Below are 15,299 nucleotides of genomic sequence, written 5' to 3' on the forward strand. Positions count from 1 at the left end.
CAGCAGTTAAAACAAAGTAGGAAGAGGCCCTAAAGCACACACCCCTTGGGCAGGTGGCTGTCTTTGGGCAGAGGCTGCCAGGCCATCACACACCTTGACCCCGTTCCGTTGTGGCACCTCACCTTCTTGAGTTTCTTGGTTTTGACTTCCACCTCTTGCTGCAGGGACGTGTAGGTGCCCCGGAGCTCCATGGTCTCCTCATCTCGGAGCATCATCTCCTGCTGCATTTCCCGCTCACGGCGTTTCTAGGCCATGGCAGGGCACAGGGGCTCAGAGAAGCAACACGTACTGGGGAGGGCCAAGGGAGCTTGGGGACAGGCTCACTCTGCCTACCATGGGGCCTGGCTTCACTGTGGCCGCAGATGCCAATGGGGAAGAAGGGAGCGTCCCGTGGCCTACGTCCACTGCTCCCACCCCATCCTCAGTGGAGCCTCTCTGAACCTTCTTCTCAGCTCCTATGGCTATGCCTTTGCCAGGCACTATTAGGATGGAGAGCCCAGCCCTAAACACCGCTGCATTCCAGAGGTGTCAACCACATAGACAGATGTCTGTCATACTGGATTTCCAGCTGCTTCGCCCTCTCCCCGTCTAGTATTAAAGTCGACTGGTAAGACCAATAAATTGTGGTTCTTGATGATTTAGAACAGTCATTCAGTTGGCAAAGAACATTCACCCTTGTAAAAGGCCCCAGAATTAGTGCTAGAAGCCCTGTGGAGGCTGACCATGGAGAGCCATCACTCTCTCTCACCTACCAGCTAGCAGGCCCTGTGCTGGTGGACTCATGGGACTCAGGGAGGCATATCTTAGGGCCTCAGCACTGTTCCAGGGATCCTGAGGCCACCATGGCTTACTGCCCAGAGCCCCCCAGATAAGACCTCAAGGCCACGCGCCCCCAGGGACCTGAAGCTCCAGCCCTACCTGCTCAGCAATCTCCTGCCTCTTCAGCTCCAACATCTTTTGCTGCTCGTTGGTGTGATCCATGATGTTCCTGCCCCCAATGAGCAGCTTGCTCTCCATGGCCTGGGGACACAGAGGAGTTTAGAGACAGGCTTTTCAAAGGGCCACAGAATCCCCAAGTGGAGAGGCTTTCCTTCTCTGGTCTCTGTGGTCCTTCCAGGAAGGGACACAAGATGTGTCCCAGATGGATCTTTGTGGCTCTCAACAAGAATGAAGTTTTGTCCTTTAGCCTCTTGGGCCTCAGTACAAGGCTCCCATTGTCAGCAGGACCATTGGGTGAGAATAAGAGAGGGAATACCCTGGGGAATATAGGACCCCTGATCTGTTTGCTTTGAATCCAGACGGAAGGTGGTTCACCATGCCTGGGATAGGGGTGCAGGCGATCAGCGCCCAGCTGGGGTTCAGGAGGGAGAGACGGAAGACAGAGCCACTGCGTAGTCCAGCCTTTAGCTCACTGGCTCCTGACTCAGGAAGAGGGCCTCAACAAGGCAACAGAAAAGGGTCTAACTTTAGTCTGATGTGGAACACAGAAGGAAAGCCAAAGGGAGAAGACAAAGGGGCATATGGGGCCCCAGAAGCACATGAGCTTTGGAGGTGGCTAGAAAAAGACCCAGGTTCTACCTACTAACTACAAAGCCTTGGCCAAGTTACCCCGTTAAGTTCTCACATCTATAATATGGGAACCGCCCATGATCTAGGATGGATAGAAAACATTTGCTGAGTACTATATACGCTAGGGGCTGAACTAAGCCCTTAACGGACACTGTCTCCATCTCCACCCTAAGACTGAGGTACGACTACTGTCCCCTATTAACAAGTGAAGAAACAGAGTAACTAACCTAAGGTCATGCAGCTAGTCAACAAAGAGGGGACATTTGAATCCACCACCTCTACTCTCACTCGTGAGCCCCGAGCCCAGTGCTTGGCACGGACATTCCGTAGGTACCTGTTGCATCTGAAGCTTAAATGATAACAGATTTATATAAGCTGTGTATGTTGTGACTACATAAAATGCATTTTCACTACTGCTAATCAGAGGGTGCTGCCCCAGGGTGCTCTAGCTGTCCTCTGGTTTCATCCCAGGCCTCCTGGAAGGTTGAAATCACCTTGAGCCACCAGAAGAAATTGGCTGCCTCCCCACTGGAATTTTTCCCAGTGGAACTAGCTGACCTGCTTTGTGGGCTCTCAAAGCAGGGGGTGCTGTCAGAGACAGGGACCCCTGTGCCACCTGTGAGAACCTCACAAAGGGGTCAGAGCAGGACAGGGGTTAAGGGTTGCTTTTGGGAGGTCAGAGGTTGGACCACATGAAGGTACTAGAGGACATTGAGCAAAGCTGGGCCATTCAGAGAAGCGCCATGCAGCTTCAGAGGCCAAGGAGAGCTGCTGTGGAGAAAGGTGTTCTCCAGTGGCTCTGACTCTCATCCTAGACTCTTCCTTCTCACTCAAGGTTGGCACTTGCACCACCCTTTGAGTGAGCAACTCCTTAAATTTTGTGCCCTAGGCACCTCACCTACTTCACCCTAAACCCCCTCTCCCCAGCCCCCTCACTGCAGCCTGGCGTTTCACACACTCCCTATATCTGGCCAGTTGTTAAATACCATCAAGTCTGTCTTCTTGGTATGGCTCACATCATTCCCTCCTTTTCATCCTCATGATACCTGCTGACTTCACTGCGATCCTCATCTGGATCGCTGCCACAAGCTTCCCCTTCCATCCATCTCCGCATTACGCCCAGGGGGAGACACCGAAAACGCAAGTCCTGCAAACTATTTAATGGGCCTCCACTCCTTGCAGGATACACCCCAAAGTCTGCTCTACTATAGACATTTTGTTGAGTGCTTTAGGAAGCAGAACCTGCTAAAAGAAAAGCAACATGTTTCCAGCAAGAGGAAATCATGTCTGACTAATCTCCAAGGTTATTACATTACTTGGGGAAGCTGGTGGCCAGGGCTTTAGAGGTCAAAATGCTGCTGGCAGGGCTCCACATCAGAGGTTATTCAAAGTTACATGGGGAGGGGGTGGTAAAGCGATGAAAAAATGAACGTACCTTCTCATAACAGATTAGGAAAAGGAAACAAATAAACAGGCATCCCCTCAGATGGAAAAATGTTCAAACGTTAAATGCTGGGACTAGTCTCTGATAGAAAGTGTGCACTGGTGAAATACCTAGCTTCACAGATGCTCCCAAATCCTTCCAGGTAGTAAAGCACGAGAAAGAATTTCTAGGCCATATAAGCCGACAAAAAAATGGTAGATGAGCTTCAATTACAGTTTTACATGTTGGGAAAAAGTACTTCTAGCTCTACTCATTAAATGATAGCTGTGAGCCATCAGTTATAAGCCAAAAAAAAAGGAGGGGAAAGTCAATTTCTATTGTTCCCAGAAGACACTGGCTTAATATGCTGCCACAGCTAAAAAAGCCAATAGCATCTGGCCAGGCACCTTCACGGAGGCTTTTTGGAAACAAAATAAAAGTCATTGTATCCTTATATAAAACCATGATGCAGCTGAATCTGGAGTACTATGCACAGTTCCCTCCCTGCATCTCGGGGGACACAAAGGAGAGAGAATATCCAAAGAAAGGTGGCTAAAACCATCAAAAGGAGGGCTATTCTAAGAAACTTCAAAAAATAGGACTTTTCAGTCTGCAAAGACAAAAGAAGGTTAAGAGGACAGGCCCAAAACTATACAATCAAAACAGGTGTGAAAAGCAAAAATCTAGACTTTTCCAATCAATCCTGGTACACAGAATAAAAAAGCTTATACCTTGAATTTTGGGGACAAATAAAGGGAAGTCCTACTGTTTACGGAAAGTAATAAATTTATGGAATTTGATACCTCAGGAGAATTTATTAAATTCTTAATCATTTATTAAGGGACTCTGGGGACACATTTTTAAGCATTTATTATCTTCCTCTCCTTTCAGGAAAAAAAAATTACACTAACATCAAAATAATCACAGAAATAAAACAAAATGAGAAAAGACTTCACATTTCCCTCATCATAGCTAATCAGCTTCTTTTTTTTCCCAGAGTTTTCCATATGCACGCACAATTTCTTCATATTTATAGATATGGTATAAATCTAAGCTTAAGTCCTGGTATTTCCACTTTATCAAATATCTCAAGCATTGTCCATTACTTCCATAATATTTATGGTTATAAGTTTAATAATTGCATAATATTTAGAGTGGATAAATCATAATATATTTAATTAATCCCCATTATAAAACTATTATTGATTGTTTACAATTTTGTAATAAACACCATTGTGCATATAATTTATAGTTTTAGATGATTTTCTTTGAAGGAAATTTGAGGATTGGATAAAGGGTTATAAACATTTTGTGCATCTTAGAACATATAGTCGAGTTACCTTTCTAACGGTTTATACCACTTAAACTACTGCTGAAAATAAATAATAAACCAGTTTTATTAGAATGTCATATGCATGAAGTATTACCATTATTTTTTAAAATCTGCTATAATAATAGATATCAAATTGAGCCTCCCCATTTATTTTATATTCTCTCTACCTTTAAGGTGGTCTTGTGGAGGTCTAATCTCCGCTTTCACAATATACCCTTTTATGCTTTTGTTGGTGATTGGTTAATGAGGTAGACCTCTAATTCAAAATAATTCTTTGTTTATTTACCCTCCACCTTCACCAGCTACCTGCACCTGGTCCCCATGTTCTCCTCATTCAAAATTCTGTCTGACAACATCCAAATGGATTCAAAAACTGGGTAACTCATTTGGACATTGTCAGGCAGAAATTGAGCTGCCAAGCAGGCCTGGAATTTGATGCATCAGCCAAGACCACCAGGCCTCCAAATCCCAACCCTCTTCCCACACCCATCCCCATGACGTGATTCCCGGGACTGGGTTCTGTGTTGGTTCTTGCTAATCTGCATTCATGTTGGGCCTCTTCCCTGGACCTAGAACTTTCCTTCAGGATCTCTTCTTCTGGCTGAGCCCTGGGCTCCACGAAAAGAATTCCTGGATTATGCCTTTCCAACTGCCCATTATCATCCGCATTCCGCTTGCCCACTGCCCCTGTGCTTCTCTGCCTGCCCCACCGGAATCAAGCACAGATGTGGTCTGAATGACAACTGGATTTGCCAAGTCTTGCACACTTGGCCAACCCACACTATCAGCCAAGCCTGCCTGACAGAACTTGTATTGTGCTAGAAGAAGGGGTTGGTCCTGGCACGAAATCTGTGAGTGGGCCTCAATCCAAGTGCAAGGTCTCAGCCCCCTTCTGCTCCCAGACCTCAACTCAGGTTGTCCGCTTTACCCTCATACTCTGAAATATGTCATGCGTGAGCTTCCATTCTCTTCTCAGAAACAAGTTTTTGTTTTTTGCTTTTGCTTTTAATTTTCCCCATTTCTCTAGGATACTAGTGGCCATCTCCTCTTTTTCTTTAGAGATCTTTGTCCTTAACTATCACCCGTGGAGGGAGAGGAGGGACAGAAATGCCTCAAATGCCTATGCCTAATTCAAGCTGGGGGGTACTAAGCAGAGAGGCTGGGAATATGGGGTTCCTAGTCCCCAGAGGTTCCCTGGAGCTCTGAATTGAGCAAGTTAATGCTGTCTTTGTGATCTCTCAGAGCAAAGGAATACAGGTGGGTGGAGCCCATAGGCAGGACTGGGTTTGGTTCTACTGATCCAGTGCAACTAAAAGGCCAGAAGATGCTGTGGGGGTGGAATAGACAGGGCTGTGAACTGCAGAATACCATGATCTGACTCTGGAGAGAAGGATGCAAATCACAGGGAACTAAGGTGACCTCAGAGAATCATTAGCCCCAACCCCCTTGGCTTTAAAGATGAAGAAACTGAGGCCCAGAGATAGAGTACTCTACGCCTAGAATTTTTATGTGTATCTGCTCCTATAATGACTATGTACTTTCCAGATAATTTCCTAATTTGGTCATGGTCTTGATTCCAGGTATTAGAGGCAGGTCAGCTGTTATGACAATTAACAGCCAAGATCACCCTAGGGATCATGTCCATTTGCAGCACAGCTTGGGATATTCAGAGGCTCACCTTTTCCTACTCCAGGAGCAACTGGAATATAAAACCAGAAAGCAAAGAAAGGAGGCCCCAGGACTCATTAAGTGCTGATCTGGAAAGCCAGAATGGAGACAGCCAGGCCCAGCCAGCCACTCCCCTGAGAAGATACTATCAGGTATAATTTTACAAGGACAGAGAAGTCAAACAGGCTCTGCTCTGTCACTGCCAGCTAATCTATGGCATTTTGCAGGAGACAAGCATCTCTGATGCAACGTGTCATGTGCCTGCAGCTAGGCTAGGTTCTTTTTACCTTAATCATCCTATTTAATTATCACAAGAACCTTATGAGATAACAAGGACATAAAAGAAAATTAAGGCTCAGACAGGTGAAGTGACTTGCTCAAAGTTACGGTGCCAGTTAATGGCCAAAGTGATACTTGAACACCAGCTTCTTAATTCTAAGTTTTCCCTCTTCTACACTAGTCTCCCAGGTTCAGGCAGGTAGGCACCTTGAAAAGAAGCAACTTTTGGTATTTGTACCTTTACCAACTCAGGAACCATCAGATAAGCTCAGAGCACCATTTCTTTCTTCTCCAGTTGAAACAGGCAGGGCTCTGCTGAGGATGCTTCTGCCTGCGTGAGGCTCTTATGGGGCCTCTGAGATGAGCAGGCTAGAGCTCCTAACCGTGTGCTTGGAGGAGGCTGTCAGTATCATTACCATCCCTAAGAGAAGTTAAAACCTGGAATGCTCATGAGAAGAGCCACCTCACAAGTTCCATGGTAGAATGACACAAAGAGTGCTGGGCAAGACAGCCTGAGTCCTGGAACACACTCTGCCACCCTGTTTGCTACGAAATCTAGGGCCTCAGCCTCTAGATGTCAGTGTTTTCATCTGTAATATGGGGTGAGAATGCTGAGTTGAAGAATAGATGTGAAAGTACTTGGTAAAAGACAAAGTACAATCGAACATCAGTGGTTACTTGCTGTTTCAGTACTTGATTAAACTTTACCCAGCACTCAACACAAAGAGCAAAACGAAAACAATTAGTGCAACCGTCTCTTGGGAAATAGAGCCATCACAGACCTGTTTCTCCTTTTGTGGCTAGTTGTAGATCTTGAGGAGCCAGCAGTAAGGGAAGAAAAAAATGAAAAACAATGGTGAAGGGATGAACAGTGCTCTTTTCAGTGATTTTCTGCTTTGAGGAGGCGTGGGAGGGGGGTGTCGCAAATGAGGAGACTGAGTCTGAATTTCCTGCCTTGAGTCTCCTTGGATGGCTCAAAAGACACCAGTGATTGGTTTTTCAGATTTCAGAATTCTCTCGTCAAGAAGAGAGAACAATTAGAGAGCAGGAAACATATGGGCTGAGGAGTGAGGTGCGCTGTGCTATACTCTACTCCAGCCTCATACTGGACAGGCAGGGTATGGATGCCCAGAGTGCTCCAGTCCACTTTGCAGAAAAGCGGCAAGGACAATGTCAGCCCATCTACTCCAGTGAGAAAACCATGAGCACCTCAGATCTGATCCTGACCTTTGTCTTTCTCTCCTATTTCCCTGGCTTAGTTGTGGTATTCTAGAGGGTTTCTCTTCAGCACCAGGGATGCAAATCCAGCCAGACAATAAAATGTTACAATGTCAGAACTAGAAGAGACCTAAGGATGGACAAAGCGCAGACTCAGCATTTTACAAGGCCCAGAGGACTTAGGCGGGTCATACTGGGTCATGCAGCCTCCAGCTCCCAGGCGATGCTTGGTCATGCCTCTCCAGCCCTCACTGTCCCTCATTCAGGCCAATCTCAAATCCTGGGCTCCTGACCCGCTGCTTCCAAGGTGAATCAGCAAATGGTGCGGAAAGCAAAGAAACATCTATTGATCATTTTTTACAGTCCCTGGGCGGGGATATGACTTGTCCAAGGTCACAGGATTATCAATATCTGGGTACCTTTGAGTATTATTATTGACCCTGAATTTCCCTCAATTATTTATTACTTTTAAACCAACCTTCCAATTAGGTGTTAACACTTTTCTGTTATAATTTTTCTCCCTCAAAAAATTTAGATTAATTTTTGTTTAATTAACAAAGTAATATACGCTTGCCCAAAAAAAAAAAAAAAAAAAAAAGATAAAAGTAAAAAAAGGTATAAAATACTTAGAGATAATTACTATTAAGGAGTTCTCATGATTCCTTCCAGAAGCTTAAATAATTTAAAAACAAAGTCAACTATAATAGCTGATTTATGTTCTTGGCTGTGGGTACTCAAAAAAGATTTGTTGATTATAGGAATGAATGGCGCTCGGCTGAGGTCAGCAGCTGGGGGTTTGCATCACACGGAAGGACAGAGATGAGTTAATCATCTCAGCAGACAAGAGCTCCCACTGGGGCCTATTAGCCAGGGATCTGGCATAAACCTGTCCTTTCTGAGTTGGTATTACAGTATACAGGTGAAGTCATGGGCTTTGGAGTCAGGCAGACATATGCTTATATTCTGATCCTAATACTTCCTGGGCATATGACTGTGGGTTTTTCCTTCCTTAATGTACCTCTGTGTCCTCATTTGTCACATGGAGATTAAAACTGTACTACTTTATGGTGCTATTGTAAGGACTGAATAAACGATGCACATAACAAATAGAGCAGAGTGCTTGACATTGAACCTGCATTAAAGAAATGGTAGCTACCATTATTATTACTACTGTTGTTATTATTATTACTCTGTTGGCCCACCTCAAGAAAGAAGAAAGCCTGCAGGTCCATTACCTAGTGCTGTAGAAACAGTTCAACCCAAGGCCTGGTACTCCTGTGTTGAGTATATCTGGGAGGAAAGGGAGGCAACTAGAAAGTAACTCTTCAGTCGGACCAGGAGTTAATGCCCAGGAATGTCACAGAATATTAAAAATTCTAGATACACCAAACCACAAGTGCAGGTGCCCCGTAAGCTCTGAGCATAGGGATCTGCCTTGCACAGCCTGCAGGGCTACAGGATCTCAGACAGGCCACCTGGTTTAGCAGCTCTCAGTAGTGCCCCAGACCGGCCAGGCGCAGCAGGCTGGTGGGGCACAGGCAGGAGAAGGGTGCCCTTCTCTAGTTGAATTCCAGGCCCTTCCTCCTAGTCCTCAGAGCACAATGAGAACATTATCACAGCTACTTCATCCAATCTTGTGCTCCCTGGGGGTTGAAAATGACGAGGAGCAATATAATAATATGCCCCTTCAGACAACACACATCAAGGAAAACCCAACACTGTACTAAAAGGCCTGCTGAGCCTCCACATAATTTGATGGCCAGAACTCTAAGGGAAATGTTTTAGTTGTGTATACTTCCTGCTGGCCCAATCTTTACAAAATTCCCCCAGGTCACAACAATTCTGTTAACTGATCACACCCACCAGGGATAAGAAGGAGTATCAGTCACTGCTTCCATTGATGACAAGAGACCGTGAACTCTGACCTAGATGCCAGACCCAGCCTGGAGCACTGGTCACTTGTTATCTCAAGGCTTCTCTCAAGGATCATGGATGACTCAGCTGGAATGGGTTTGGGGATATACACAGTCCCTTGATTACCGAGGCCCATAAATACCAGAGTGTTTGGCATGGGGCTGGTGTCCTTGGTGAAATCAGACTAGCTTTGAGAAAGTAGACACTCCCTATATTATTGTGGAGTCTCTGGAAACTGAGTGCAGCCCTATTTGGAGACTAACATCAAGATCAGGGCAGTGGAATGAAACAGAGTATTTAACTCCTCTACAATACGTTCTCTCTCAATTGGAGCTTCTTCTCCCCAGAAACCTCGCTGTGTACCTTTACCCACTTTCTTTCTCCCTCATTCAATGACTTTATTTCTCTTTCCTCTCTTTACTGTTCCCCTCTATTTCTTTTCCATTTTCTTCTTTCTTCTCTTCTTCACATTGTCTATCTCTAAGTGGCCATAATAGAGAGCTGAAACATATCTCTGATTATTGGTTGAATTCATACATTGAATTTAAACCCTCTGATGTCAATTTTCAAAAGGATGAAACATTTTGGGGAAAAAAAGATGAAACATTTTATATTTTGCTCTAGAAGGTGCTATCTTAACAATTAAGAACTTTAAAGAGGAGGTGATTTTGATGATCATCTGGTTCAATGGCTTTTCTGATACATGAATCCCTTTAAAGCACTTCTGACATTCAGTTTCTCCTTAAACACTTCTAGGCATTGGAGCCCATTACACCTCTTGAAACGGCCCAATTCGAAGTAAAAAGTTCTTCTATACTGAACTTAACTTGCTCCCATAACTCCCACTTCCTGATTCCCAGGACAATCTAAGATACAAAAACAGTACAACCAGCCTAAGGGCAGTGAGGCACATATTAAGATCAAAGGATAAAGGTGGACCAGCTGGCTGTGATGTTCTGCTGTTGGAGTGGCTTGTTAGGGCAAGAAAACTGAATATTGCAACTAGACTCTGGTAGGCCTTGAATGCCAATCTAAAACATGATGTGTTTTGACATATGTTTTGACATATTAGGTAGGTGGCCAAGTGAAAACATCTATTAGGCAGTTGGAGGTAACAGTAATACAGTTATAATTTACTGAACTCTTATATGCCAGGAACTGTGCAAAATGCTTTAACATCAATTATCTCATTTAATGCTCTCCACAGTATGACATAGGAACTATTATCATTCCATTTTATAAAGAAACTGAGGTCTCAGAACTAGTAAGTAACTAAACCCAGGCCTGCCTGACACTCGTGCCTGTGCTCTGAATACAGCACTCTACAAAATAAGGTTAGCAGAGAGACCAGGAAATGAAATCTCGATGTGGGAGTCACAGACATAGAGGGAGAAAGTATCAAGAACAGAGGGCTATAGGTCTCATTTGAGCCCCCTTCTTCTAAAGATGAGCCCCCAATTTTCATTTCTAGTCTTGTGTTTGCTTCTAAATTCTACTGATCATCGCCAGTTGTCCACTGGGTTTTGTCACCTCAAATTCAACATGTCTACAGCAGCTTCTGTCATTTTTTTCATCACTTTCCCAACGACCAGTTCCCAACTTGATAATTTCTAGTTTTTAAGCATAAAAGAGGGTCAAATTTTGTGTCAAACCAACCTAGACTCAACTAGATTTGCCATATGCAAACCATGTGGTCTTGGGCAAGTTACTGAACCTTAAGGGGTCTCATTTTCTCATTTATAAAACGGGAATAGTACCAAGACCTTTCTTGGAAGGAGCCTTGGGTATTATATGAAATAATTTGTATATAATACATAGTATAGTACTTGGCACCTACCAAGTGTTAGGTAAATGGAATTATTATTGCTATTACTGTTGTTTCTCAGGTTTAAAACTCCCTCTCTTGCATATCCATTTTTGGTTAATCTTTCATGTTGAGAGGTAGGAGGAAGAAGAGGGACCCACAAAGGGGATGGTAAAAAGTCAATGCAGTTTGTGCTTCCTGCGGTAACCTGATCCCTATGGCTTTTGGGGCGGCATGGTCTCTTTTTTACACCCACTGCAGAGAGAGCTGGGCTCTAGTCAAGACCCTCCTGCTCTTCTCCCTCCAGACTTACTTGGGGATCAATGAGCAGTGGTTTTCTACCTCTTCTATTCCTCTCTTCAGCTGGAGCCTGCATTTTGTGCCATCCGCAGCCCTTGCCTCTTCTAAATACCCTCCTTTACTTCTAAGTATCTAGAATCAAAGTTTTAGAAATCATCTAGTCCAATCCCTCAAAAAATGAAGTTTAAAATTAAAGCCGTCATTTAAAAACGTTTTCTTGCACAATTAAATTTGAGTAAAGTAAGCCTTCTCCCAAGCAATCAGCATGCATTCACCAGTTTTCATCACAGAATGTTGCATTGTGCACAAACATTTGAGTTTTCCCTATGCAGAGCCAACCTCGGTGTGGGTCAGTCTGGGACTTGACCTGCTCTCCTCCCTCACAGGCCTAGTATGCTATCCGGCCCCCAAGAGATACACATAGTAGGGATCACTAATGTTTGATGATAAACAGGGCACTGATCACAATCACAAATCCTCACACATTTATTTGAATACCCTAACATCTCCTGATGCCCAATATGAAAGGAGAGACGAAAGGAGACTCCAAGGAGACAGCCATAGTTGTACACAGTGAGGGGAGAACAAAGGGAATGGGGAGCCTAGAGGTGGCAAGGAGGGAAAGCAGGCGAGACAGACTGTTAGATGTGGAGAGTGAATGAGGGCACTGGGTCACATCAGCTACTGCTTAGCTGCCCCCAGAGGCTGGTGTGAACTGGAAGAAGGGAATGGGGGGAGGTGAGAAGGGGAGTTGATGCCATAACTCAGAAAGTAGGAACTGGAGTGTGTTGTAGATGGAGAGCAAAAGCTCAGCTAATTTCCTTCCAGGAGAGACCCAAGCTCTTGCCTTCTGAGCTGGTCTTGCCTCTGTTCTCCTTGATCTTTCTTGCCTGGCTCTGCCCCCAGGGCTGCAGGATTATGGCAAGCAGTTGAGTTGGCAGGAGAAGGAAGGAGTTAAACTAATAGCAAAGATGTCAGTCCTGGAGATCACTGGACCCCTGCTTGGCAGACAGAAGCCACCTGGTGGCTGCTAATGTCCTCCAATTATTTGGTGTTTGCAGCATATTTCAAATGCCCTCACACTAATGGTCTCATTCAGTCTTCAGCATAACCCTGTGAAATAGGCAGGCCTGGGATTATCTCTAACATGTTCCTCCCCTCTTTACCCTAAGGATCCCTCAAAAGCCCTCAAACTGTCTCCTCCATCTAGAAATACCCAATAGTGAACCAGGAGGTGCTGTAGGGGCCTTAGGGAGGTTGGAGTTCTCTGTCTAGGCTCCATTCTGGGCTTGCTCCCGCTGTCTGTCCGGGGCTGGGCCTGACGAGAAGTCACAGGATATGGAATCATTCCCCTCCTGGAATTTCTCAGGCACTCCTCCCCCTTTGCTTATTCTGAAAGCCTGGCACACAATAACCATTTCACCCACTCCCCGGAGAGCTATGTCAGACTTCTCATTAGGCGAATGGAAACCTGAGGCCTAGAGAGGCAAAGGCCTTTGCCCTGAGTCACACAGTGAGCAAACATGGAAGGCTCTATGATAACTTAGAACACATGTCTGGGGCCACAAAAAACCTGGGTTCCAGTCCTGGCTCCAACACTTATCAGCCAGGGGCACCAAAATAGTCACTCGACCTCCACAGCTTTGGTTTTCATTAACTGTAAAACGGAAATAATACATCATCTCTTGGAGTTGCTAGGAGGATTACAAGAGATCAAGATGTCTAAGTGTCATGTAAAAATGAAGCACTCTGATTATCAAGTAGGACTCTGGTGTAATAGAAAGAGGCTGGGCCAAATATAGAGTCTGGAATCTCCTTAAATTTCCTACGTGGCCTCGGGCAAGTCCCAGCCTCCGTTTTCCAAAGTCCCTGCCAGCTCTAAGATGGAGTTCTAAGGGCTATGCCTTTGGTGCAAGAATTCTGGCATGAGCTGCCCTGATCTCTCGACTGTTCTATTATCTGTGCCCCACATTGCCTTAGATCCAAGAGTCTTACTGAGGGAGCCAGTCAGTCACCAACAGTGGGAGATCCCATTGTTCTCAATGGAAAGAACCCCACTAGAGTCTTTTCTTCATCCCCTCCACCCATTTCTTCAGCGCTGAAGTACACTTCTGTACTCTCTTAGCCTCCCTCGCCTCCCAGACTTAAGGGGAAACGGGACGGGGAGCAAGGGGCATGCCGGTGGCTGGGAGGGTGTTCTTGGCAGTGAATAACAGACCATATAAAATTTCCCAGTGGCGAGCACCAGGCTGGCTGGATTCCCTTCCTCCTAGGGAGAGCTGAGTCCTGCTTTTCACATCCTGCTTCTCCCAGGGTGGCCTAAAACGTGCCAGCCCCTGATCCTTCCTTTGAGGAAGTGGCTTAGCATAACCCTTGCTGGGCTCAGGGAAGTGAATTAAATATTAAATATGCAAAGACCAGGGCCCCTGGTGCAGCAGCACATTCTCGTAACATAGACAATGGCATCTAGCTCATCTGTCATCCTTCCAGCGGCTACAGCTCTCCCTCTCCAGACTGGCCTTCCTTGCTGCCAGCCCACGCTCCTGAGAAGGAATAAGAAATGGTAATATTCTGCTCTCCCCAGGAAGTGATCGGCTCATGATTCTCTGTGTCCTTCCTCCAACCCCCAGTGTTGAAGGTTCTGGGGACCTAAAGATGCCAGGAACATTGACTAATGGCATCTGCAGCACTGAAATTTAGCAAATCTGTGACTGGTCAGCGGGGGCTTCTGTAACTTAGTCTCACCTAAGGCCTGGAGGCTCCCTTGCAGAGAGATCAGCTCAGGAATGACACTGAGGCCCTGACATCTCTCAGGGCAATGGAGAATTAGACCTTACTGGGATGAGGCCTGGGTGTGGGGGCCAGTTAGTTTACGTCTCAGATTAATTAAGGTCAAAGAATTAATAGGTTGGAAGAGCCTCAGAAATCACCCAAGCCAACCTTCTGTTTTACAAATAGAGAAACTGAGGCTTGAGGGGAAAAGGAAGCAACTTACACAAGGTCTCTCAATGAGCTGTAGAATAGCTAGGCTTAGATTCCAGGTCTTCAGTGTAGAGCCCGGGGCTCTTTCTACCCTCTGTGTGATCCTCCAAATTTCCTAATGATACCATGCAATGGGGTCTACCTCACATGGACTGCTTTCACAGGGAGCAGAATCCATTCATGGTCCTGCCTTGCCATCCAAGAACTGAAAGAGCACAAGGCCCATGGGTTCCTGCTCAGCTTTGCCACTTTGTAGCATAGAAGCTTGATCATGTCACTTCTCTGAGTCTTAGTTCCTCACTTGTAAAAGGGGGATTTAAGAACCACTACCCCAGATGGCTACTGTAAGGATCAAATAAGATCATGTATGTGGAGCATTTTGTAAACTATTAAATGTTATCCAAATGTCAGATATTATTAAAATGGTATAAGGTTTGAAGGTGCTGCAGAGGGCAGAGATCACAGGGGAGGAGGCTATACGAGAGTGAGAACCCGCACCCAAATGAGGCTGAGGGTCTGCCTGCCAGTTCTGTGGACCTGAATGCCACTAGGGGCCATCGGCAGAGACTGACATGCAGCAGGTCAGACCAGCCCAAGCTCATTGGCTTGAGAGACGGCCTGCCTGCTTTGCAGTGTGTGTGTGTGTGTGTGTGTGTGTGTGTGTGTGTGTGTGTGTGTGTCCATCTGTCCTCCTAGGTGTTCCTGCGAGGCTCTGCCTGGAATTTACCTGGCTGCTCCAGGGGAGCATTTGGCAGGAGGGCAGTGTATGGTGCTTCAGGCCAGGTCACAGACCTGCAAAGAAAAACCTT

General features: G+C 45.6%; 1 protein-coding gene across 1 annotated transcript in view; it reads right to left on the reverse strand.

Moving 5' to 3' along the window:
• The window catches only part of KIF3C (kinesin family member 3C), a 31,857-nt gene that overhangs the window by 12,319 nt on the left and 4,239 nt on the right, over window positions 1-15,299 (reverse strand). The window contains exons 2-3 of the mRNA XM_006910291.3: window positions 919-1,020; window positions 123-245 (exon numbers count right to left, since the gene is read on the reverse strand). Coding sequence (XP_006910353.1) covers window positions 123-245; window positions 919-1,020 — 225 coding nt within the window. The remainder of the gene's footprint in view (window positions 1-122; window positions 246-918; window positions 1,021-15,299) is intronic.

This window comes from Pteropus alecto, unplaced genomic scaffold (assembly GCF_000325575.1).
Source record: "Pteropus alecto unplaced genomic scaffold, ASM32557v1 scaffold61, whole genome shotgun sequence".
NCBI classification, from domain to species: Eukaryota; Metazoa; Chordata; class Mammalia; order Chiroptera; family Pteropodidae; genus Pteropus; species Pteropus alecto.